The sequence below is a fragment of the Anser brachyrhynchus genome (assembly GCF_964034855.1).
Source record: "Anser brachyrhynchus genome assembly, chromosome: 1".
Classification (NCBI taxonomy): domain Eukaryota; kingdom Metazoa; phylum Chordata; class Aves; order Anseriformes; family Anatidae; genus Anser; species Anser brachyrhynchus.
The window spans coordinates 66196352-66222536 of NC_137694.1; the positions used below are offsets into that span (position 1 = coordinate 66196352).

Here is a 26185-nt window from a genome sequence, read left to right on the forward strand (position 1 = left end):
CTTGGACTTTTGCATCATACATTTGCCTTTAAAGCTTCTCTGAGCCTTGATTCTCTGGCAGGGTGGATTGTTTTCAGGGTCAGATGGCAGAGACAGAAAATCAGTTTGCAATCTCAGAGGGAGTGGCAAAAGCAAGCTTGTAAATACTAAAAGAGGGGAAAAAAAGAAAAAAAAGAAAAGAAAAAAGTGGCCTATTTAGACATGTAGTAATAGGTGAGGAAAAATGTTCCAGCTAACAAGAGTTTCCAGCAAAAGACGCATCTTTGCCCTTTCAGAAATAGTGGAGAACTCTGGTCCAGGGACTGTTTTTCCTGGATCTTTGGGTCTGAAAGCTATCGTCACCGAGTCCCAGGCCTGGTTTCTGAGGGAACTAGTAGCTGTTTCAGGCATTGGGTAATCAGATACACCCAGGGCAACATACCAATAACTATAAAAGCATAAGCTTCAACATAGCATCCTGGAGAGGTCATTGTTTTTTCAAGACATTTCTCCACTCCTACACAAAATATATAATCGTGCTAGAAGAATTAGCTAGTAGAAAGGCAAATGGTGAGAGAATATCATTAATACTTCAGGAAGCTTGATCTATTCAAATACTCAAATATTCCTAAAGCTTCTGGCAGAGATGTAATGTAGGAAACAGCCAGCAATAGGAGTAGTTATACTTACCTTCATTCTGTAGCAGATCTGAAATCCAGTTTTGCATGGAATAAAATGTTACCTGGAATATGTCTTCTAATTTGTACAGGGGCCTATGTGTAAAGCACAGTCAGAGCTGAGGAATAACTTGCAATGAATAATGTATTAATCGTATTTTGCCTTCTTTCCTGTTCCTAAAATATTGGCAAGTAGGTTGCAGTAGTCTCAGATTTATCTGTTTTTTAATTATTCATAATTTTCTCCATGATTTTTTGCCTCCGTGGGTGAAGTTCATGCTCATGTGGAAGGCCTTAGCAGAAGCCTCCAAAGCAGTACTTCAGGCCCACTCATGTCTGACTGCAGGAGAGAATATTCTGACATTAAAGTAAAACTTACACTTTTGATGTTCTCCAGTAAATTATAATCTTTTCCATTATTCACTTAGCTTTAAACACAATGGCAATTTAGTGACACTGACATCATCAATACTAGTGGAAAATGCCACCTGAGTGAAACGATAATACAGAAAGATACAGTCCTGGAAAGGTGGGAAGAATAGGAGGGATGATAGTGCAATGTTTTATGTCAGGTGTGTATTCAGGAGCAGTGACGTGGACATACAGCGGAGATGGAATTAGTGATCAGCAGCTGTGTTAAAAAGGCACAAAGCAGGGAAATTGGTGAGAGTATGTCAGTAGGTAGCCTAATCTTTATATATTTGTGCGGATTTTCCATGGTAAACACCAAGCGCAAACAAATTCTGGGTGCTTTCAGATGATACACTTCTAGGAAAAGTCCAAATACAACTCCCTAATATAAAAGAAACAAAGACACCATCAGATGAACAAAACATAATTTTAGAAACCACATTTAGAATTTCAAGAGCAAACATTTCTTCCAAGATTATAAATACTCTTTGAATCATTGTCTTGTACATTAGAGAAGCAGTCAATATAATCTATGTTTTATTCTCCCTAATTTTTACAGTGCTGTGTGGAAAATTTTCCTTTACTGAGAGAACACAAATGATTTTCTCTTTATACATAGTACTTTACTGCTTTATAAATCCTTGTATTTAGTCCTTTATACTTTGAAGATAAATCAGCTTGTTTGCAACAGTGTACTGAAAATTGTTATTTTAAAACTAAATCCTGTCACTAGATATGTCACTGTTAACTCTAGGGAGGAGAGACGGGGCACCTTTTTATGTACCTGCTTTCAAAATGGTTTTATATTGGATGAACAGTGTGGGAAGCTTTCCCACAATGAGGCTGCCAGCTGTTGCTACTGTTTTAAGCTCTGCATCTGTGATTGCCAGTATCATAAAGCCACAGTGGAAAGCAATGAAGAGGAAAAGGAAGAGAATTAAAGACAGCATTAAGGTCTAATCCAGTTCTGCAATTGATTTCTATGTGAGATGTTGAACAATCCATTTAACATTTCTGCATCTTATTTCTCCATTTTGAAACAGGGATCATAATCATGTCCTACTCACTGGGGTTTTGCAGTGCCTCATTCACTGGCATCTTGGGAGATGCTAGGAAACACATTCATTTCCCTATAGGTCTGGGGAAGCATCAGTGCTTTCTTTTTTTTTTTTAACCTCCCATTGTATGCTGCCTGGTCCAAATTCTCCAGTTCCACCCTGCAGTGCCATGAGATTTATTTTAACTGTTTTTTGTTTGTTTGTTTGTTTTCTTTGTAGTATATTAACCAAAGACAACAGAGTGGTCAGAGACTTTTTCTTTGTCTGGACTTTTACTATTCCTGACCTAAGAGCCTTGTGTTTCGTTAAGTAACCCCGGATCTCACTTTGAGGGAGTGTTCAAGTTAGCTCTGCAACCACCTAATGTTGCAGATGGTAACCTCAGTTCAGGCTTCAAGAATGCTGAGATAAGACCATCGTTATTTCCACATCCTAGTCAAGTCAAGCCTTCCTTATCTTCTCCTTTTTCCTTTTCCTCTCTCTCTTTTTTTTTCTTCCCCTTATTGGTTTGTTTACTTTTCTAATGGTGCTGTATTTCTAGGTAGCACTCAGAGCACAGATAAAACAGCACTAATCTTATCACCAGGTCATCTCAGTTAATTGCTTTAAAGTTTGTAAGTTACATAAGAAACTGAATCTCAGGTATTGAGCCATTTGTAAGAAATGCAAAGCTGATAAAAGTCTATGCAGTTGTGCTCTGAGATAGCAAGGCATTTAAGCTTTAACTGAGTCATTGAGACTATTCAGATGTGTAACAGCTTTACTGCCTCTTAAGGACACTGCTAGAAAGATCTAGAAAAATGTGTGTCCTGGCTGACATTGGAGGGCTTGAAGATGTTCTGGGCCCCATCCCTTTCTGGTTTAAGGATGCTAAATTCAGTCTAGTTTCATCAGAAATTGTTTTTCCCTTTTTCTGTATCATTTTCCCTTCCTCCCCAAGTGTGAAGCTGTAAGCATAAACACAGACACAGTGAGCTGTTACATTGCACATTTAATACAGGCCTTTGGTGGCACTGAGCCCACAGCTTCCATGCCCTTACCTTTGCTCTGTAGTTTTATATTGCTTATCTCTTTAATTGCAGTTGAACTTTAAAGCACTCTTGTTTTCTCTGAAGTGCTTCAGAAGAGAATCTGGGCTGGAGGGAGTCATCACGGTTCTCTCCGAAGTTCAGCTCTAGGAGGTGAACTAGTTGCTGAAATTCAGAGGACATGGCAGTGTCCCCTCTGTACATCAGATTGCTAGCCTTTAGAAAGTATTTGGGCCACTCAAACATTTCTGCAAGGGGACAAGGAAAACCTTACACTAACATTGTAAAAACACTAATTTAAGGGGGATTTTAAGAGACCTTGTCTCTACTGACTAAACTGCCGTCAGAAAAGACAGATCTGTATGTAAGAACTATCAGGCTTCCTCCAGGGAGTGGGAGTGTTAGATATGTCTGCCATCCTTCTTAAGTAGAGCTTATTTTTCTAAGGAAAATACGTCTAAAAATTCAGAGTCTTTTAAGGACAGAAAGGTTCATTGTTATGGGCTTTGGGAGAGGGAAGTAGAGGATATTGACCATGGTGGGATCTCATATCATGGTGGTAGGCCACAAGAGATGGTGCTGGAAGGAAAACTTAGGGATCACAAGGAAACATTACTGGCTTGTTAACCTCGTGCAAGCCACCAAAGCTTGCTAGTAATGTGCATTCAAAATCAGGTGACTGGGAGATGACTGCTAATCTTAAACCTAGTCTGAAAGCTCTGTCAGACTCAAAACTGCATACAGTAAAAGTGTTCATGACATAGTAAGCAGCAGGGTGAGAGTGGTCAAGCAGATGCAAGACTGAAGTGGAAGTTGCTCCATGGGTGATATGGTAGATTCTTCAGAAAAAATCCGGCATTTTTCCAACACATGGCTTCTGTGCTGGCTGGCAAAGAAAGCAAACGGACATGTTGAAGTAGAGCATGCTACTGGTGTCTCTTTGAACCCTTAAGTGGGACCACAAGGGCAAGAAGATCATTTCCCTGTAGCGTACATCAGCCTGATCTGGGCACAAGCCTGAATAAACTGTGGGAGAGCATGTCTTAGCCATACTCTCTCTTTAATGGAAGCTGTTCCAAAGGCAGAAGTGTCAATTGTATGTCATTTGTGTTAGGTCAAAGATCATTTTTCCTTTTCTCAGGAGCTGGTCTGAGTGGGCTTCACCTTAGTCATACACAATAAATCAATGCTAGTCCCAGAGAACAGAAGAAACATCTCCTGGTTTTGGTCATTGTGATCAGCTGGTACCTTAGTGTCCTGGGGATCCTGGAAATGTCTTGTCCAGCTGTCTTCGAATCTGGCTCTAAGCCCTTACAAAATGTTCTGCAGCCTGCCTGAGAAAGTATAATGGGTTTGGTACCCAAAAAAGCAGTGACAGTGTGCTCTTCCAACAGCAAAAGAAACTAACGTCCTTAGGCATGTGGAGTCTCCCTTTAAGGGTCCATATAAAACAAGCATTGCAGGATGTGAAGGACCTTTAGTATCTTCCTCATTCTTCTCAGTCCCACAAAGTGTTGCAACCTCTATTTGTGAGTGAGCCCAAGTGCATACTCACACCAGATTTTGGACAAGTTTGTATTTGCATCCAAACTGTTTCCCCATCTGCTCCTGCTAGTTATTACAGGCCATTCTCTGGAGTGAGGTATTCTGGCATGCCATAACATCTGTGAGTGTTGTAATGAGGTTGGTTAGAATGTAACTCACTGAAGCAGCAAGAACTAATCACTGTATATTGATATAAGATTTGCAGAGACTTAGATGGAGAGTGCTGCAATAATCTTCTGGGTGTGCGTATGGGGTGGGGGTGGAGGGAATTGTGCATGTACATGTGTGGTAGTAAAATTACTCATTAGCTGTGGTAGGTCTCATTATCTTAGGGAAGAACATCAATGATTCACTGCTTAACAGGGTGTTTGGAAATGCCTGCTTATACACAGAAGGCAGCCTGAACCAATATCCTGTGCAGGCCATGAGCACCTGTCTTAGAGTGAAGAAATTTTAACTGCCTCTATTTTCTCGACCAGATATTGGAACTCCCTGAGCAACCTTGTGGCTTCACTCCTGAATTCAGTTCGCTCCATTGCTTCCCTGTTGCTGCTCCTCTTCCTCTTCATTATCATCTTCTCACTCCTGGGGATGCAGCTCTTTGGGGGCAAGTTTAACTTTGACGAAATGCAGACCAGGAGGAGTACATTTGACAACTTCCCCCAGTCCCTCCTCACTGTGTTTCAGGTAAGAGCATAAGCAGTGCAGATGGGACCAAGACATTGTGCTTACATGGAGAGACACAGACCAGGTCCTGCACCATTCCTCTGCCACCTGGCAGTCCCAGAGACTACACCATGCTAGTAGCTCTGGGAGCATGGCACCACTCTATGTTGCCAACATGGGGATATTCCCTCCCAAAGTGGGGAAATAAGCTAAGGCCCATGTGTAGCAAGGCCACCAGGGCTTATCAGGGTCATACAAGAGAATGGCCACTGTCATGTCCCAGCGCATTTCCGGCATGCCAAAGCCCAACCCTTCATCTCCCACGGTTCTGGGGAACAAATATCTGCTCACTGCACCAGAGAAGAAATTAAACAGCTTTTAAGCTGACTGTAGTTTTGAGAGTGATCAGCCGACAGCATCAGGATCATGATTTCACGTGCAAGGTGAAAGGAAGTGTCAGGCTGTGCTGAGTGCTGTCCTCAAAGCTGTAGGTTGCACAGCTTGTCCAAAACAACAGACATGTGGGAGGGAAGTGCCTGGGAGAGGTGGGGAGACTTAAACAAAGATGTCTTGGAGAGCCATTTGGCTTCAACCATCAGTCTTCAAGGGAGCATCTCTTTTTTTTTTTTTTTAACACTTTGGGCGCCCTTTCTACATTCTCTCTTTTTGTTTTTAATTTGTTGAAAGGATACAGCCAGAGTCTCCAAACATCTTGGGGGAGGGGGTGATCTCTAGGATAGTAGATATCTTTGTGTTAATGGGGTTTTCAAATTCTCTGTGTGGTCTAACACTGTGTCCCTTATTGGTGGGAATGTGTCATTTAGATCCTGACTGGGGAGGACTGGAATTCGGTGATGTATGATGGGATCATGGCTTATGGCGGCCCCTCTTTTCCAGGAATGTTGGTCTGTATTTACTTCATCATCCTCTTCATCTGTGGAAACTGTATCCTTTGATGCTACTCTTTTCTCCAAGTGGGGCTGAATTTAAAGTCACCCTTTACTACTTTGTTGTATTAGAAAATAATGAATTTCATGCCTTACATCTTTACCTTTTCCCTAGCTCTGGATTTTGGCTTTGCACTACCAAACGTTAAACAAGTTTGTTTAATTTTAGCTAGTGCTAAGTCTTCAGGCATATAAACAGTTGCAAGAGCCAACTACATGCCAGTTCTGTATGCTAGCTTTTATTTAGTATCTTTACGTGTTTAGTGTTTTTATTTTTTATTCCCCTTAATTCACTCATAGGTCTTCCTTTCCTGCCTTCCTCATAAACTGATCTCTCTGTCTACCTGCAGTACTTACTATGTATTTTTGCTTCAATTGCCATTTCAGTAACATATTCCATGTGCTTTCATCCAAACCTTATGTGGAATAAAAATATGTATAATCTACAATATGCTATATACAAATGCTGTAATAGGAGTAACATATGTTTGACATAATAGATTTATGTGAGATCATATATTAACTCATGTATAAACGAACAAGAACCATGTTCAATTTCACTTACCGCAATCTGTGTGTTCTTCAAACAGAAAATCGTGTACTCTGTTATCTACCAGCCTGAAATAATATTAAGTAACTTCAGTTCTCTCTGGCTTCAAGGTGAAGTGAGGGCACTGTACCTAACCCAGACGTACAAAGCACATTGCACGATTAGGCTATGAGTGTCTTTTCATAGGAATTTGCATATAACATAGTGCTATGGTTCTGTTCCGTATCTGTTTGCTCCAAATTTGTTCATGTTTAGTTTCTGCTTCCCTAACAGATAGCCCTCCTGTGTCAGAGGTGACATCTCTTTTTATACCGATTCTTCTATAAAGCTACCTCGTAGTCTCAGCCCAGCTCTTCTGGCCTCTCCTCATAATTTAGATCTCTCAAACCCTGTTATGTGACATTTTAGTTGACCTGCATGCCCTCTCTTCAAAGTGAGATGGTGCAATTCCACTTATCTGAAGGTCAAGGGAGGCAGTCTGCCTGACAGCTTAAAAAAGCTACAATTTGGATCTCCTTATGAACTACAGGGGAAAATGTGAGCCAGCTTCACATGCTGGCTGACTTTTTAGCCATTAGACCTTGGATCTCAGTGAGGGCAGTGGCTATATTTCCAAGCTAAGCCTTAAACTGGAGGTTACTTAGAAGTTATCATGGTGTAATAAGACCCACTATCAAGAAATTTATAAAAGAATCTGGTGTTTAGATTTGTAACATGAGATCTGAACGATGACTGGCATGACAAGAAAGCAGTTGATTCCTTACCCTTCAGCTGCATGTGCTTGGCTGGTTTATAATGTGGCTCCCATACATGGGCTCTGTGCTAGGAGATGGCAGATTTGCCAGCTCAACGCTTTAATACTCAACTCAAATGAATTTCTTTTGGTCCCCTCAGAAATGCTATCCTTACTGTCCTTAAAACCTACCGATGACTGTGGGAAAGGTTATCATGAGGTTGTTCAACTCAAATATGTAGTCCAGAATTGGAAAACCCAGGTGCCTAATGGCATGAGGCTGTTTAGTATGAGTGCTTCAATAAAAAATTACCTGAGCCTTCAAAGATGGAAAGAATCTAGAGCTCCCCTTATCCTCAGCGGGATTTGTTGCACAAAACAGGGCTCTTTGGGGAAACCAAAAACTGAAATGTAAGTGCTTAAGTCTGGACTTGGATCTTTTCTATCAGTCATTCTGTTGTAAAATTTGGAAACCCCACATAGTGTGTTAGACATTTGGTTGGAAGGTGTAGGTTTGTGCATGCTCAATATGTGTGCTCTGAACATTTGTGTGAACTGAAAGTTTGGAAAAGCGAAGAGATCTGATGACAAGTTGCTAAAAAAAATCAATTAAGACACCTTTGGTATAATGTTGTTCTGCAGTTTTCAAAGCCTGTTTTCTTTAAGTAGCACACAGATATCCTGCTGAATGTATTTTTGGCTATTGCTGTGGACAACCTTGCTGATGCCGAGAGTTTAACATCTGCACAAAAAGAGGAGGAAGAGGAAAAAGAAAGGAAAAAGTTAGCTAGGTAAATCCATATGCATACATCTATCTACGTTCATATGCATACATTTGTACATGCATATATATACACACATTATGCACATATATATGTGCAAGTATGTACATATATGTAATATGTATAACTTTTCTGTGAATGTATATAGATTACATATATATGATTAATAAAACTATGTATAGAATTATGTAATTTTTTTTAAGTAAAAGAATTCAAACTAAAAGACAAGATGTTGTTAGGAGTTGGGAATCTCCACAGTTGCAAAGATGTGAGCAGAGGAAATGAAGGCTAGGTGACTGATGAGATTTCAGGGCATCAGTAGATAATGAGTGTGAAGTGGTTTCAGTGTGACAACCCCATTTGAATCTTCCTCTTGCCTTTTGATTGCTCAGAACCATGAGGCATATTTTCAGATTCCCATGACACAGGATTCAGAGGCTTCCTTCTCTTTTGATGTCACAAGCTAGCAAAGGACTCTGGCCAGTTCTTTTAGTGTTTCTGCAGACTCTTAGGCGACATGAGCTGGGTGTAGACCTTCTCTCTCATTCTCTGCTTGCCACAGTGGGGAAGCTTCTCCTTACTGGTTATTTCTCCTCACTTTCTTCCAGGCTGCTTGGAGGGGTTCTCTTGTGCAGATCTTTCTGCTCTGTCCTGCACACCAGTCAGGAGGGTTTCCTTCCCTGTGGAAATGCAGTGAGGGGCAAAACTTTGTAGGCAACCTAGTGGAAGTCCACAAGAGAGGGCTTGAAAATGTTTCATTCCATTGTTGCTGCATGAAAGAAGAGGAGATACCTGGTCATAGACCTAAGTATGCATATACACAAACACACAGGCACTTACTTCCACAGATGCATGCACGCACGTACACACACACACATACACACACGCCATCCAGAAAGCTATAAAATAAATGAAATTAGAGCAGTCTCTGCCTTTGCCTGCAGATGAGGACAAGGTGGAGCCACTGATATATAAGCTGGACTCAGAATGGAGGTGCCAGCCAGCTGATCGTTTTCATGGTGTGTGCTGTACTACATGAAGTTCTTGAAAGGGAAACAGCTTTTCACCTTTGTAACTGTTTGCTTTTTATCTTGTCAAATTGTTAGGACTGCTAGTCCTGAAAAGAAACAGGAGATAGAAAAAACAGCTGTGGAGGAGGAGACAAAGGAGGAGAAAATTGAGCTGAAATCAATCACTGCTGATGGAGAATCCCCGCCTGCTACCAAGGTCTGCTGCCAGCCACCACTCTCTATGCAGTGATAGCATGAACAGCTTGGGTTTCTGAGGGAATGAAAACTCTCTGCCTTGTCTGATAAAGGTTTTTTCTCTTCTTCTCTTTCTGTTAGATCAACATGGATGATTATCAGCCAAATGAAAACGAAGAAAAGAGCCCATATCCCACAACAGAAGCACCAGGTATCTCTCAGTTTCCTCTCATTCTTGATTCAAAGAATTGAAGCTCCAGTTGCTAGTGCAAATATAACCAAACTGTGGTAGCAGGCACGCTGAACGTATAATGCCTTCATGATGGGAGAAGATGATGCACTTAGAATCATAGAAAGGTTTGGGTGGAAGGGACCTTTAAAGACAGACCATCTAATTCCATCCCCCCCGCCATGGGCAGGGACACCTCCCAGTAGACCAGGTTGCCCACAGCCCCATCCAACCTGGCTGTGAATACTTCCATGGAGGGTACAACAACAACTTCTCTATGCCACCTGTTCCAGTGCCTCACCATCCTCTGAGTGAAGAATTTCTCCTAAATAACTAATCTTAATCTACCCTCTTTTAGTCTAAAACCATTCCCCCTTGTCCTATCACTACACTCCCTGACCAGGAGTCCCTCCCCAGCTTTCCTGCTGGCCCCCTTTAGGTAAAAGAAGGCTGCTATAAGGTCTCTGTGGAGCCTTCTCTTCTGCAGGCTGAACAATGCCAACTCCCTCAGCCTGTCTTAATAGGAGAGGTGCTCCAGCCTTCTGATCATCCTTATGGCCCTCCTCTGAACCCACCCCAACAGGTCCATGTCCTTCTAGTGCTGGGGGCCCTAGACCTCAATGCAGTACTCCAGGTAGGGTCTCATAAGAGTAGAGTAGAGGGGGAGAATTGCCTCCCTCAACCTGCTAGCTACACTTCACTTGCCCACGTTTCCTTCAGAATCCCTATAGGAATTAGTTGTACTTGATTTGATTCTCTGTTCAGCACGCATTACATGACTACAACTCTATTTTCAAAAAAAGTCTACTTTTTCATTACTCTGAGGTCAGGGAAGACCCACAACAGATACTTATGAAGGGAAAAGTGCTGAATGCCTTTTTGCACTTTTTTAATTAAAAAGGACAGTGTGACTATTAGTATAATTCAAAGGCATAAGCTCTTAGCCTAAAGTTGGAAAAAAATGAGCTAGAGCATTAGACTAGTTTTCAAGTCAGTTGGACCTAATTAACTTCGTCCTCAAATACTTTAAAAAAAATGATTGAAGCAATCTCAGAACATGGAGCAGTTTTTCTCTGAGAATTTTTGAAGGCTGTGTCTTTAAAATAGTGGGTAGGGGTGGAGCAGAGGAATTATAAACTAGTTAGTTCAACTTCCATTCTTGGAAAATTGTTGGAACAAATGATTAAACAAGCTATAAGACTGCAAGGTAAGAAGAAGACTAGCAGGAACATGGATTTGCCAAGAACAAATCACATCAAACCACTTTCTTCTAAAAGGGGCTGAAAAAACTTGAAGACAGGAGAGAAGTAGATATCATATGCTTTAACTTTGCTAAGGCTTCTGACTGTCTCTTATAACATTCTCATAAACCAGCTAGGAAAGCATGGCTTAGATGATTGGGAGAGAAATTGGTCAGACCCTTTATGTGGAGATTAGTGATGGCACAAGTGAGGTACTATGGCTCAAAGGCCTGTCCTGAGTTCAGTTCAGTTCAATGTTAATGACCTGAGTGATTGAAGAGGAAATATGCCTATTGCATTTGCAGATGACATGAAGCTAGGAGGGACAGGAAGCATGCTGGAGGACAGCATTAGAATTCGAAGGGCTGCTGAGGAACTGGATAAATGGTCTAAATAAAATGAAAGTACTAGGATCTACATAGGCAGGAATAAATAATTCAAAAATAAAGGATCTTAGGTGATAGTAGTAAGGTAACAGTGCTTGAGAAAAGAATCTAAATCCTGTGATCACAAGCTCAAAAGGAGTCAACAACATTTTACTGCCTTTCAAAAGGCAAACAAATATTGAGATTATAAGCGGCGAAAACAACTCTTTACTCCCTTTATGGATTTCTTCTAACAGGCCAATGAAAGCTAACCAGAGCAAAACAATTCTTTTTCTGTTAGCAATTGATAAGATCTCAACTGAGATTCTGTGTCTTATTTTGGGTGCTCTACCTAAGAGGATCATAGAATGGCTCAGGTTGGAAGGGACCTTAGACCTCGTCTAGTTCCAACCCCCCTGCTATAGTCAGGGACACCACCCACTAGATTGGTTTGCTCAGGGCCTCATCTAACCTGGTCTTGAACACCTCCACGGATGGGGCATCCACGACCTCTCTAGGCAACCTGTTCCAGTGCCTCACCACCCTCTGGGTGAAGAATTTCCTCCTAAAGAGAAGTGGGGCTGGATTGGAAAGAGTCTAACAGGTCATGGTGAATGCAATACAGGAAGGAAACAGGAACTAAGATTGAAAGAATTGTGTTTGTTTGAGTTATGAAAGACAGGAGAAATATTTTCAAATGCATAAAAGGCTGTTAGAGGCAGGAGGAAAATTATCTCCATCTCCATTGTGAATAAGAGAAGTAACAGATTAACACCTGGGGAGGATTTTCTAACAGTGAAGACTAGAAAAGATTGTGAAGAAGGTTGTGGAAACCCTGCATGTTAAGAACAGGTCAGAAGTCAAAAAATCTGCAAGAAAAGGCTTGAATATAATAGTAAGTTGATCCTAGCTTGGCAGAAGCATGAACTGGAGGGCCTTTTGTTGTCCTTTGCTGCTCTGCCCTTCTTCATTTCTATGATAATGTAACAGGCTGTAATAAGTAATAAATCACATTCTCTTCTATTGTGTGATTCCTAATAAATGTCTGTTAATAGGTCGATGTGATAGAGTGAAAAAAAGACACAATAGTTCACTTTAAATAGATGGACAAGAGTTTCAGACAGGCAAAAAGGAAAACTTCATTGAATTTGATTTTCAGTACAAAAGATCTGTGCATTTGCTATACTTGTATCGATCCATATTTGTAGCCTATTAATCAGTAACAGACTGTTTCCAATACCATGCAATACAGTTTTAGCAGTTCCTGAAGCAGATCACTGTTTTTAATCTTCCAAGCACCCCTGTAGGCACAGGGCAGTTATTGCACACCCATCCCCAGCTGCTCATGTGTTCTGGGGAGTCTTTAGTCACAAGCATAAATTAAAACAGGCTGAGGTAGTTCTGTTTCTGTTTTTCAGCTGGCTTGGATTTGCAGACCTTTATATTTTTTCAAGTGAAGATACACCCACCTGTATAGCAAATTTAAGCCTACTGATAATAGAATTACATTTTAGTTACCTTCTGTAGACAGCTTAGAAATAGCCTAGCATGACAAAAGCTGTATCTACATTTTTGTCTATTTGACAAATGCTATATCTACAATTCATGTCATCGATGTTTTATCTGCAGCCATGTGTAGGATTAGAAGGCAGAAAATTAAGTAAAGACATTTTAAAACTCCTGCCTTGCAGTACCAATCCTTGGACTGGCATATTTTTCAACAGAACCTGACATTTGAATGGATGCTCCTATCTCCTAAAGCATTATCAATGCAAAGGGACAGCATCTTGGTTTGCCTTTTTATAATGCCATTTCTAAACAGGCCCCCATGGCTGTTCCCAGAATTGTTTTTCTACTCTTTGTGAAGAGTGAAGTTACTTTTTCTCTTTTCCAACCTGAAAAGAGAACTCTGAAAACCTTTTTTTTTTCCTTTTTTTTCTTTTTTCCTGAAAATAATATCTAATGGCTCACACAATTGCCTGACCACTTCTTTCAGAGTTCACAGAAGTTACCATAAGGCTCAGATGGAGTAAAGTTTTGTAAATCACTTATTAGATACTATTTAGCATAGTCATCTACTCCATTCTGCAATATGAAGCTCAGAAACACCAAGGCCCTCTCAGAGCTGATATAGCACGTCACATCTGTCTTGCGTAGTCAGTTCTGGGGAACAAAGCTCTAAGGCTTTCTCTGGCATTAGCAAGCAAGAATTTCCCGATCCCCACATGTACCCTGTCCCTTCATCAGCTCCCCTGTGGCCACAGACCAGCCCAGAATCCTTCTGCTGATTGCTGTGCAGCCACATATGGCCCACCTGGGAAAACATTTTTTCTGCCCGTTTCCCACATGTGGATCCATTTCAACTGTTGTTGGAGGGAAACATCTCATTGCTTCTTAGATGCAGTGAGCAAGTTCTACCAATTTTCAGATTATGATTTAAACCTCCCATGGCTGTGTATCATTCCATCCCCTGAAAACAACCTTCAAACTAACCTAGGGTACAGAAACAACTGAAAAGGTCAATTTATTCGCTTTCCCTTTATTCTCTGAATCTACCCCACTCAATTTCCTATGAAGTTTCTATTGCCTCAACCAGAGTTTTCTCAGTAACCTCTTCTGACTGTATTTGCTGCATGGTGTAGCTCTTAGCCCCCAGAATACACTGTGTACTTGCAGCTCATCAGTTTACCTAGCCACTTTGCTGGAGGGAGGGACTAGTTCTTCCAGAGATTTGTGTACACTAGAAGGATTATTATGATGACATGTTTATTATAGGAAGACAGGGAGCAAGTCTTGCAGTCTGGTACAGAAACAGACAAAGAATTCAGAACGTCAGATGAAGGTAAAAGCTTGGGATGATTCATGGAAGCTTGAAGCAAAGCAATGTCCTTGCCCAAGAGTTCTGGTCTTTGTATAGTAAAAAGAAAAAAAATCCTCACCATTGAATATATCACTGATGCTGCACTGAAGCTTGTTTGTGCTTATGGCTTCACAACCAAAGGATGTAACTGTTCTAATGAAGTATAACTCAAGATGACAGTCCCAGATTTAAATTTCCTTGAACTTCAGGAGAGTTCAAAACTAGAACTGAACTTGGCAGATCACAGTCATGTTTCTTCATGATTCCATGGGAGGCTTGAATAGAAAAGTCACTTTTTAAACACTAATATCCCTTAGGTATAGAAAAAAGAGAAAAAGTGTAAGATTGCAGATAATGAGTTCCCCAACCAACATGGGAATACTGTGTTGACCTTTGCTTGTATGAATGCCGGCAACTGTGCAGCATGTTGTTTCTTTATACTGGTAGATAGCTTAGGCAGTGACCTGAGCTGAAACTGTAATCATGTTATCCTTTCTGTATTTGACCCTCAGTTTTTGATTTTTTATGTGCCCTAGACCCTACTTTATATGAAAATCATTTAGAACATTATTCTTGCTCCATAACTGAGGAACTGAATGTGTTTTCCAGTCTGAAGATAGGTGGCTGTTATAATCATTAATATATTTCTTGCTCTGTGACAGACATTAGAAAAAGAGGAGAGAAGCAATGTTCCTTATGGTCTTTATGAGGCTGATCCTTCTGCTAAGAGTCCATTTTCCTGAGGCATTTTTTCATACCCATTTGAAAAAGTTTTTTTATAAAAAAAAATAAAATAAAAAACACTTTGAGAAAAGCTTTCTTTAAGAAAAGGAGTGATCTTATAATAAATGCACAGAACTGGGACTCAGAATACTAGTCTTTTAAGTGAAAGCTCTCAAACGTCCTACATGATCATGGACATAAGTACTCCAGACTGTTAAAGAAAAGGAATGTGCTTACCTCAGTCCTTGTCAGCCCACTTTGAAATCTATAGATAAGAGGTGCAAGTGCAAAGTGTTGTAATATTATATAAATACAAGCATTAACATTAACAACATTTTTTCAAGTACTATGCACAAAACTACTTCTGAAAGAATAAAGTCTGTAGAATGGGTATTATGAAGTGTTTTAGAACATGAAATTGAGCTGTTAAAAAATGGACCTGCTTAGAAAGTCCAAACTCTGTGTACCAGATCAAACATTTATTCAAAGATCTATCAAGTGAATTTAGCTGAACTCTTGCTACCAGAAGTGTAAAGAAAGAATCCTATTTGCATGCCATAATGACATGCATTGAAAAGGCCACTTTTCTCCTGTCTCTGACATCTAGACGGGATCTATGTTGATAGACGCACCAGCATCTTTCTGATGCATCCATTACCAGAGCAAGTACCATATCCAATCCTAAAGGAATAGATTCTTTCTGGAATTTATTTCACTTCATGGAGTTAAGATAAACCTTTTTAACTAGTGTTTCCGCCTTTGCGTTGGCTGGAAGATGAATCAGTTGTATCTTACCTGTCAGGCACCCTTCTTAAAATATTTCTTCCTGTCTTGCTAATTAAATGAGAGGATTGCAAACTTCAAAATATCAAAATCCTATCACATCATTTACAAAACAGCATCTGATTTCAGCAGGTAGAAGAAATCCTCAAAGGTGGAAGGTTCTCTTTCACATGCCACTTAGCTTCCATCTCTACATTTTCTTCCTTGAGGGTACTCAGTGATGTGGCAATGGCTTCATGAAGAGCTCTTACAAAGAGGAGAAAGAAAGGTCCTGATAAGCTGGAGAAAGGGTCTGAAGAAAATAAGATGCAGTTCAATAAGGATGAGGTCAAAGTGTCACTCTTGGGAATAGTCAGCAGCACAAATGCAGGGGGAAGTGACAGGCTAGGCAACCATTCTGTGGTACAGAATCTGTGGTTCATGCAAATCAGAAACTGATGGCAAATTAATACAAGAATGTGAATAAAAGAAGTGTCCATGAAGAACATTTAAACAGGAAAACAGTATTATAAATATAAGAGGTAATTAACTCTCCTTTGCACCAGTAGGACCTCAACTGCAGGTTAATCCTGCAGACAATCCAAAGGAAAGTAGTGAGAATGATCAGAGATCTAGAAAACAAAGCACCTCAGGAAAGACTTGTTTTTGTCTAGGAACAGGAAAGCCCGGCAGAAACATAGTAATGGTCCTCAACTATGTAAAAGCCTTCTGCAAGAGGAAGGGAATTACCTCTTTTTCTGTGTCCATGAAAAAAAAATACAACAGATAATGGATTTAGACTACAGCAAGAAAAGAAAGATTAAAGTTAGTCATTAGGGGAAGCTATTTTGCAGAAGGGACGGTGAAGCATATGAGGAGATTGTTGTGAGGATATTGTGGATTTATCAGCATTGATGGTTTTGCAAACAGACTAGATCTATATTTGCCAGGATGGACGCTGGGCAGTGGATGGTGCCTTGGAGAAGGGAAGTGGACAAGGAACCTCAGGCTTTCATCATCTTATTTTGATGATTCTAAGTTTTTAGCTCTAGTTCCAACAGAAACAAATGCCACGGTACTCTATAAGGGGTAGTATTATGCATAAAATAAAAGCATTTTGTGTGAAATAAAAAATAAAGATGTTTCTTGCAGCAGAGGAAGATGAGGAAGAACCTGAGATGCCTGTTGGCCCTCGACCTCGCCCAATGTCTGAACTGCACCTCAAGGAAAAGGCTGTGCCCATGCCTGATGCCAGTGCTTTTTTCATCTTCAGTCCTAACAACAGGTATTTAAGAGGCTGCTCAGCTGCAGCAAGGAGGAGAAGAGCAGGTACCCCTTTCACAGTGGTCCCCAAAGGTTATGTTGTGCAGAGCTCCCTTCCAAAAGTTAATATCAGAGACCACCTTTGACCACTCTGTCTTTCACCCTGGCATAAAATCTCCGTGTAAGCAGAAATGTAGAAAGCACTCTGACAGCATTAAGTGGGAGGACAGGGCACCTGCAAGTCTGATTGAAGACACAAATCATCAAAGCTTTGGAAATAACAGCCTCAGAGGCAAGTCAGTAATTGGAACTACCCAACAAATTCAGGTCCAAACTGCAAGCAAGCCATCGTGCAGTCAGGCAAGCATGAGGCTGGAGCTTCTTGTCCTAATATCTTCTCAAAAAATACTCCCAGTAAGGAGTTCCTGTCTTTCTGCTTGTCACTGACCAAGAACAAGCATGCAAGAAAAGAAACGAGGAGGATAAGAGTCCATAGAACTGAGGGGAGGCTGAGAAGAATTGTCTTTCTCTCACACTCTTCCCTCAGGCTTCTCCATACAGTGTGGCTTCACATTGCCCCACTTCTCTTTCCAATACCAATGCGTGACATCAGTGCCATGAGTGGAGGGCTGAGCAGGGCCCACAAGAGAATATATTTTTTAAAGGTTCAGAAATTATCTCACTGTTCAGTGATCTGTACAGTGTCATGTATCCGAATGTCTCCCTTGGGGACTTTGCCTCCAAACAGTCTGAAAGTAAGGCAGGGCCGTAAAAGCACAGCAGAATTCAGAGCCTGTCTTCCCACAGCAGGGCTTGTGCCACTCCTTCTTGGTATGTGCAACAGGGAGAGCCTGATGATGACTGGGACTCATGGACTCTAATGTCAGCTTTGCCACCCACCCACTGTTGCTTGTTGGAAAAGTAAATTAACCTCTGCAATCATCTGTAAAATTGCTATAATAGGGGCTTGGAGGCTTAACAGCCAAAAGTAGAGGTAAATAGATTAATGAAGTGCCTCTAGAATTATCCATAGGACTGTTATAAAGTTTAACTCCTCATATCCTGCTATCATTGTATGGAAGGCACATATCTAAATCACACACCAAGCATGAGTCCTGCAGGCAGCCAGTCACCATCACTGCATGACACAGAGAGCCAAGGCTGCCCAGCACCTAGCAGGGCAAAGCAGAGCTGCCTGGGCCATTGCTCTCCCTGCTGCAGGGGCAGAGGGAAGCTGCTCTGCAGAGCAATCCTCCAGGGCCAGTCTTGCCAGCAAAAGAGGAAGAGGGAAATGTTTCCCAGGTTTTGCTGTTCTCTGAGAGATAAAGTTATGCCTCTCCTCTCTCTTTCAGGTTTCGTGTCCACTGCCATCGAATCGTTAATGATAACATTTTCACCAACCTGATCCTATTTTTCATCTTGCTCAGCAGCATCTCCCTGGCAGCTGAGGACCCCGTCCGACACCTCTCCTTTAGGAACCAAGTATGCTTACCATACTCCTTCCCTCGCTGTGTATTAGAGGCGTGGTACAAGCAGATCATGAGTCGTAGCCAGGAAAGGCAGAAAATACTGCATCAGAGGCTTTGGGAGTGATTCTCTGCCCTGATTTTTACCTTTTGTACACTGTGTGTAAAATCATTGTTTTTTGCAGGGAACATGAATCAGTGCAGAATTTGGCCTCTAGTTCGTTTCAGAAGTGTCTGTTAGGGGTAGAAGGACAGGAGACTGAAGCAAAATTATTGCTCCCTGGAATTTAAGGCATTAAAAATGGGCTGTAGAAACATTGATTGGGGTTCAAATAATTCAAATTCAGGGGATTTACAAGTTCCCTTTGGAATGTTTCCTCTCCTGCCACTTTTTTGTTTGTTTGTTTTCTTTTTGGTTTTGTTTTTTTTTCTTTTGAGCTAAAAAGCCCAAGGCCTGATTTTCTCTTTGTTCACACTGGTTGTGAATCAGGAGTAAAATTCTTGAGTTTGATGCAGTCACTTTGGAGGAAATTGGTGTCATCAAGGTTATAATCAGGCTGCTTGAGTGCAACCTGCAAAGCTATCACTGAGTTTGAGATAATCCTCAGAAAATATGCTGTGCTCCTCTCCTTGCCAGGCTGGGGGAAGAAGAGGAAGGCATTCATCACATAGATACATTCTCACCTTTTTCCTGACCATTCATATTAGCCTTTTGAAATGTTCAGTACTTAACTGCCAGTGGTAGTTTCCATTTATCTGGGGTCATACAGAAATCACAACTGCCAGCAGTCATATATGAGACTTATGACCTCTGCTGTCTGCAGTGGCATTTTGGTGCCTTTAAGCTGGAGGAACTTTCTAGGCATAAACAGTGGGCCATTTATTTACTTATTAATATTAAAACTTTAATTTAATGCTCATTGTTCTACCTAGCAGAAGAATTATGGCCTGAGCCTTCATTTAAATGCACATGTGCATGCAGAGAAGGTGCTAATGGAAGCTGATTCCTGAACGTATCTCAGCATTGCTTTGCATTTTGTCCTGAAGAAGGGTACTAAATAGTAGTCAAACGCGTCAGTAATGATCCACTTGTGCATGGCTGAGTGTGCCCACCATTTAGGGCTAAATGTATGTCAACATGTATTAGCACTGCAGAATGATGTCAGCTGGCATATGGGCTTCTGACATTCCACAGAATCTGCTGTACAATCTATAGCAGAGATATTTAAATGAGAAAAAGAAAAGAAAAGAAAAGAAAAGAAAAGAAAAGAAAAGAAAAGAAAAGAAAAGAAAAGAAAAGAAAAGAAAAGAAAAGAAAAGAAAAGAAAAGAAAAGAAAAGAAAAGAAAAGAAAAGAAAAGAAAAGAAAAGAAAAGAAAAGAAAAGAAAAGAAAAGAAAAGAAAAGAAAAGAAAAGAAAAGAAAAGAAAGAAAAGAAAGAAAAGAGTAGTGAAAACTGTGAAAGATAAAAGTGAAAGTGAAAGATAAAAGAGCTGAAACTTTGGTTCAAAGTGGCAAAGTGTTGTCTTGTGTATTTGAACCTGCTGATGTTGCACTGATGTGTTTAATTTTTACAGGTACAGGTGTTTAAAATGTATCATGCAAGGGGACACTGACAAGATGTTTGGGTTGCAAATGTTGTCTGCCTATACACTTTGACAGTAGAACAGTAAGACTGGATCCTGCTCAGTGCCTGGGAGGGAAAGCAAGCAAGATGAATACAAACACGCTGCCTTGCCCTCATGCTGGGACAACATAATCAGGCGTTCACCTTCTGTGGCCCTGTACTGCTGTTGATACAAACTGTCCCAGAGCAGGAAGACAGGAACAGAGAGAACCTCCTCCTGCAAGGGCTAGCAAAGAGGCTTGGATATTTCATCTGTCCTGGGGTGGGCTAGTGGCTGCATCTTTCCTGTGTCACACAGGGCTCAGGCAGCAAGTCTGTGGAAGTGCCTCTCCAGTCTGATCAAACAGCCTTCAAATCCCAAGCAAGACATAAAACTTTATGGTCTCACAATATTCTCCTGTTTGCATCCTGGCAAGGTGCTCTTTCATTTTAATATATTCTGGATTAAATATATATTTAGATAATAATAAGTATGCCTGCTGGTAAACAGTACCACCTGCACAGGTGGGAAGTGATCATTTCCATTAGGCGTGATTTCATCTATATGGAATGTCTTTACTAGCTGCAGCTTTGGGGCCAGATTCACCAGTATGCCGTAGCTGCTTTGCAGTGCTCTGGTGATGTAAAGCAGCTGCAGGCCCAGCTTAATCATCCACTTTAATCAAGTTTATGGCTGCTTTATGTCAATGGAGTCATGCAAAGCAGCCTTAGAGTACCCATGAATTTGGCACATACATTATAAAATTATTCCATTGATATAATAACCAAATGTCAGGACCTAGAAGGCAGCAATGCAAGGGGACATTTCCAGCTATAATGTGTGGGTATTAATATAGAATGCAACTGAGGTCTGTCCATCCTTGAAAAAGCCCTTTTTTAATTTGAAAAAAAAAAAAAATTATAGACCCTAAGCCATCCTCAAAGAAGAGAAAACAACTTCTGCGTAAGTCTTGGGGTCAAAAATCCAGCAGTAACCTAAGGGGCTTTAGGTTATGCAGCAGGAGTAAATGATATATGTCCCCATTTGACCTTCATTGTCAGCAAATCACTCTAGGTTGGGGTCATGCTTAAAGGGTGCAATATAAATTAACCCTGTAGTTTGCAATAGCTACCGATTGCCCATGGCATACCAAGCTGTAAGAATCTAGCCACCTTTGAGTTTGTATTAGAGCAAGACCATCTAGATACAATAAAGAGATGTGGGATGGGAAGGATAGTTCTGTATGTTTACTAGTATTTTAGCACTAAAGGGTTAAATTTGAAAATGATCAAGTTTCTACTGCTTCCTTATATTGGCCTTCAGGTTTAGAACTTGGTTAAGCTAAAACAACAGTAATCCAAGGGCACAATACTTTTGGTTTTAACCATTTGCGGTATAGATAACGTCAAAATGGTTTGGGATATTGGAATATATTGGTAACAAATGGAGTCCAATTCTGGTCCCAGTAGTAAGTTTAAAAGTTTCCATTTACTTTTGTGAGCTGTAGGTCAATGGGCAGTGAAAGACATCTCCATCCTTGATGCTGTTACTTAGAAAAATCACTTAACCCTTCCAGACTTGCTGTTGCCTTCTGTGACACTTTAGGGCCCCTTCTTGTGGTCTGCTATGCATGCCATAGGTATGCCCACCACTGGGTCTAAGTTCATTGGAACAAGGGGTGTTTCAGCTTGCCTGTTACACAGAATGCCAATGGAAAGATGCAAGATATAAGTTAGGCACATTTAGTGCATGATCAAATTATGGTCACTGTGATTCTGTTCAATTGGCAGAGTATTTGTTATTCATCCTAATCCAGGGCAAGTCAGGGTATAGAAAAAAATGAGCTAGAGCATCAATTTGCAGTCTGTTTTTCTTCCTTCACAAGAGACACAAAACAAGCCTGAATGGCAGTTAGTGAGAAAAAATCTCATGTTTTCCACTGAGAGACCAGATATCCTTGTATTCTCAGTTTGGAAATCTGTTTGTGAAAAAAACTTGAATTGTCTGTGCGTTATCACATTAAGAAAAAAAAAATAGAAAAAAAAATCCTATAACAACAACCAAAAGCTTGTTTTCCCTCCACAGCCTTTATGGGATTGTAACTCCGAAAAGATTTCATGTAATGTGCTGCTTGTCCTATGTGCCAGGACCTTCACTGCACTCAACAGGACGTCATTACAAAACCATTTCCTATATAGCCCTCCTTGTTCCCTTGTTAGGAGACTTGTGCATTTGATTTTGAACTGTGATTTCCCATTCTGGTGGCCAGTCACTGATCTACCCTCCCCACTCCTATTCCCTTTTGTTTTTACAGATTCTCTTTTATTTTGATATAGTTTTTACTGTCATTTTCACCATTGAAATTGCTCTGAAGGTAAAGTGCCCATCTTCTCTACCATTACCTGTTCACAAGCTTACTAGTTTTCTGCCACTATCTGTTGCTAACACACACGCCTGTTTGTTCCTGGGTCACGCTCAGTACAACTAACCCGATTGTGCTTATTTTTCAGATCCTAGGCAATGCAGACTATGTCTTCACTAGTATCTTTACATTAGAAATTATTCTTAAGGTAACCAATCTGAGCAATAAACTCATTTTCTGCTTCTTTTTTTCTTTCTTTCTTTCTTTCTTTCTTTCTTTCTTTCTTGCTTGCTTTCTCTCTCTCTCTCTCTCTCTCTCTCTCTCTCTCTTGCCCTCTCTTGCTCTCTCTTTTATTTTTTTTTAACTCCAGTATTATCTCTACACAAAAGATTGCTTATCTTTTGGTTTTATGCTTTTGGTAGTTGCTTAAAAAGAAGTCTTATGTGAAGTTTTGATATTCAGACTTATAAGGCGAATATCAACACAATGCTGTTTTAGGGGAAATGCAATGACAGGATGACAAGTAAGAGGACCAAGAAAAAGGCCTTCACTCCAGAAACTGTTCTCACTACCGTGTCTTTCCAAAACAGGACTTATTTGCTGTACAAAGAATCCCGAGCTCATGCTCCTGTTATACATGCTACAACTCAAAGAGAAGGTCTCAGTTCTGCACAAGTCATGAGGCTGGGCCAAAGAGCAGCCAATGCCTTATGGAAGGTTATAGGGTGCACAGCCAAATAGGAGCCAGGCAGTGATTCCACCAGGGAGTACAGTGCAAAAGCTCATGTTTTAGGAGCGGAGAGTTAACCAAGAATACAAATCACCGAAACATGAGGGACTGTGGCTACAAATGAATATTGCTGCACTGCCTGTTTAAAACCTGGCTTCACATTTCCCAGAAAACATGCTCTATACCAAAGGAAATGTGCAGGAGAATGTTTTAGCTCAGAAGAAAATAAAAATAGGCTGCCTCATTCTTAACTCTAATTTTCCCAAATTCGTAGCCTAATAATTTAAATAACAGTAATTGGGCAAAGTTCTGGCTTTCTAAATGCTAGGTTCATTTGGCAGCTTGTTTATTTTTCTCAGCAGGCTAGTTCTAAGTGCTGGCCTGCAGCACCTTAGAGTTGCTCAGATCTTGCAACTCAAGACCCTAATAACAGTATCCATACTGGAGGCTGGCAAGTAGGGTGGCCCCTACATATTTTTGTAGAGAGGAATGCTTTTTGACATGATTTTAAATCAGCAAAGCCATAATATTCTCCAAAGAGGTGTGCATATTATGCTGCTGTGCAGTGTGCATCTGTGTTTACACAATAAATCTGAATGTGCACACGCCAAATAGCCTATCAAAAAGGCTTGTCAAAAAAGGAAAACATCTTAACAGCAACACTTAAAACCAAAATTGCAGTTCAAGTCTTAGCTTTCTATACCAGGGCACCTTTCCACCTGTTCAAACTTACAGTAGCAATTCTGCTGCCATTGAAGCAAATGGTAACACTCCTAACGACTTTAGGGGAATCAGAACGTAACCTAACCCACTGGTGTATTGCTCTGTTTTCATCAGGGAAGCGTACTGCATAGTACCTGTTTCCGAGCTTCCTGATGCCCTCCCATTAACTTCAATGGATTTAGGTCACCACCCTTGGATTTTCTCCAAGTACAAGTGGGAGAGGAGTGCAAAGAATACTAATATTTAATAAATTCTTCTGTTCTTATCCCATCAGTTCCTGCCTCACAAGTTTCTGGGTTTCTCCAGGCCTGTTTCTCTGCTGCCTTTCATTAAGCACAATCTTTTGCACAACAGAAAAGTTGATGTAAACAGTAAGAAGCAAAAGAACAAATAACTATATGATTATCAAGACTGTAGAGAAACAAACTTATCTGCCCCCATGTTGCTGACAACACCTACAAGCCCACACTGCCATGGTGGATTCTGATGAACGTTAGCAAGGTGACCAACTTTGCAATGTTTTGAACATGCCATTGAAGATAGTTATGGTTTAGTTTTAAATGGCACCCTAAGAGTTTTGTTCAGTGTACCAGGTGGGAGGCAGACACAGGTTACATACTCTTTGAGAGTCTCTTCTTAAATAAAAAATCTCCCAACCACAGTTTGTATAGAACTTAAATTCAACAGAGCTTCCCCTCCTGATTTCAATGGTGTCTCCTTTTTTTCAAGTTTGCCATACAAAATATAATCAGTAAAGGGCATCTTTACCACCTTTGTTATGGCAAGAACCCCCCCATTCCCAAATCAAATGTGTCTATAAGTATAAATTCTAAACCAAGACGAGTTTATACTTCCTCCCCTTCTCAGTTCTGTCTGACTGATTGGTAGTTGGCTCCCTGATGTCATGGATGTTTGGTGAAAAAATTATCTGATATACCATTTGCCCTTCCACCATCCTCTGGCTACCTAATTGTCACAGGTAGGCAAGGCTGGAAGCCACTAGTAGCTATGCCATCCTGAGCTACTAGCCGGAAAACTCCCGTTTTAATTTCTAGTTCATACTTCTCAGCTGGAAGAGTCTGGTCATTGAGGAACAGTCTAATGACATCTGCTTCAGGTTACTTTAGACATCTAACTTAGATGAGATTCAGAGGACTGAATTTACAAGCCTATGTTCCTAACCCAGGTAATGAAATGAGATTAGCAGCTGGGGGAATGGGGTTTCTGCAAAGCAGTTATGTTAGATCACTTACTGATGCTAAGGTAGGTGGTAAAAATAAGATTATCACTTCTCCCTCTTTCGCCATGCCAGACTCATCTAGTCGCATTCTAAAACTGAGCTCATTCTAAAATTCAGAGTCAGGACCTTTGCTCTCCTGAGCTCAGAATTGTGACATTGTGGCTGAGACCCATTTCTGTTTATACTGGTTCTTAATCCAGTTCTGGAGCTGTGACATCCTCCTCAGCGCCAGCAAGTATTCAATAACCCTTTGTATGCAGGAGGGGCAGGACCTCCCTTGTAAAATATGTAAAATCTTTCCCTTCCTCATCTGGGTGATATTCATAATGACTATGTCCACAAAGAGGCTTCTTGGTCTCAAGGAACATTACCTTGGCTTCTGTTAGGAAAACAAAGGAGAAAATGGAACTGCTTCTAGAATAAAAAGGGAGGAAACTGTGTAGAGGTAGGAAAAAGCATATGGGATTGAGCTGAACAGAAGTAGCAAACTGAAGAGAACAGGAATTCTGCCTGATGCTTCAGTGCAGCTCTAAAGCATGAAGTCCTGGAGGGATTCTGTTCTTTCTTCAAAGAAGAAAGAGAGCTCAACTGTCCACTGCAGCCGATATAAGCATTGAAAAACATCACAAAAGAGCCCTTTTTGTTTCATGTGTTTTATTCAATTTAACTAAAGAGGCCTTTATATAATACTAGTATCATACTCACAAGTGTCCTCTGCCATTGGAAAAATGAAAAAATAAATAAATAAATGCATAGGATTGCAATGAGTAGTTTTTGCAAACACTCTTTTTGCTGCTTTACTGATTCAGTATGTTATATACTCTGTGCAGTCTAAGTGCGTATTTTTCTCACTGCACCTAGTGTTGGCTTTCCATAGTTAGGTCTTTCATAGTTATCTTACTGTCTTCTTCACTCTCTCTTCTCTCCATGGGGACTCAACTTCTCCTTTGGGGCCTGAGGGTAGATTGTCTTGTCTATGTTAGAAATACCACCCCTACCCAAATATATACTCTGAGCACAACCAGATGGGTTTGG

The 26185-nt window shown here is 40.7% G+C and overlaps 1 protein-coding gene across 50 annotated transcripts in view; it reads left to right on the top strand.

Moving 5' to 3' along the window:
• The window catches only part of CACNA1C (calcium voltage-gated channel subunit alpha1 C), a 494498-nt gene that overhangs the window by 386296 nt on the left and 82017 nt on the right, over positions 1 to 26185 (top strand). For 28 of the 50 annotated variants that reach the window (XM_080576048.1, XM_080576019.1, XM_080576015.1 and 25 more), the window contains 8 exons: positions 5178 to 5385; positions 6189 to 6309; positions 8271 to 8385; positions 9483 to 9603; positions 9723 to 9792; positions 16914 to 17046; positions 18377 to 18506; positions 22410 to 22469. In XM_080576048.1, the coding sequence (XP_080432174.1) occupies positions 5178 to 5385; positions 6189 to 6309; positions 8271 to 8385; positions 9483 to 9603; positions 9723 to 9792; positions 16914 to 17046; positions 18377 to 18506; positions 22410 to 22469 (958 nt within the window). Of the gene's footprint in view, positions 1 to 5177; positions 5386 to 6188; positions 6310 to 8270; positions 8386 to 9482; positions 9604 to 9722; positions 9793 to 16913; positions 17047 to 18376; positions 18507 to 22409; positions 22470 to 22605; positions 22666 to 26185 lie in introns of all 50 variants that reach the window. The other 22 variants (XM_080576059.1, XM_080576022.1, XM_080576064.1 and 19 more) reach the window with 3 other exon arrangements.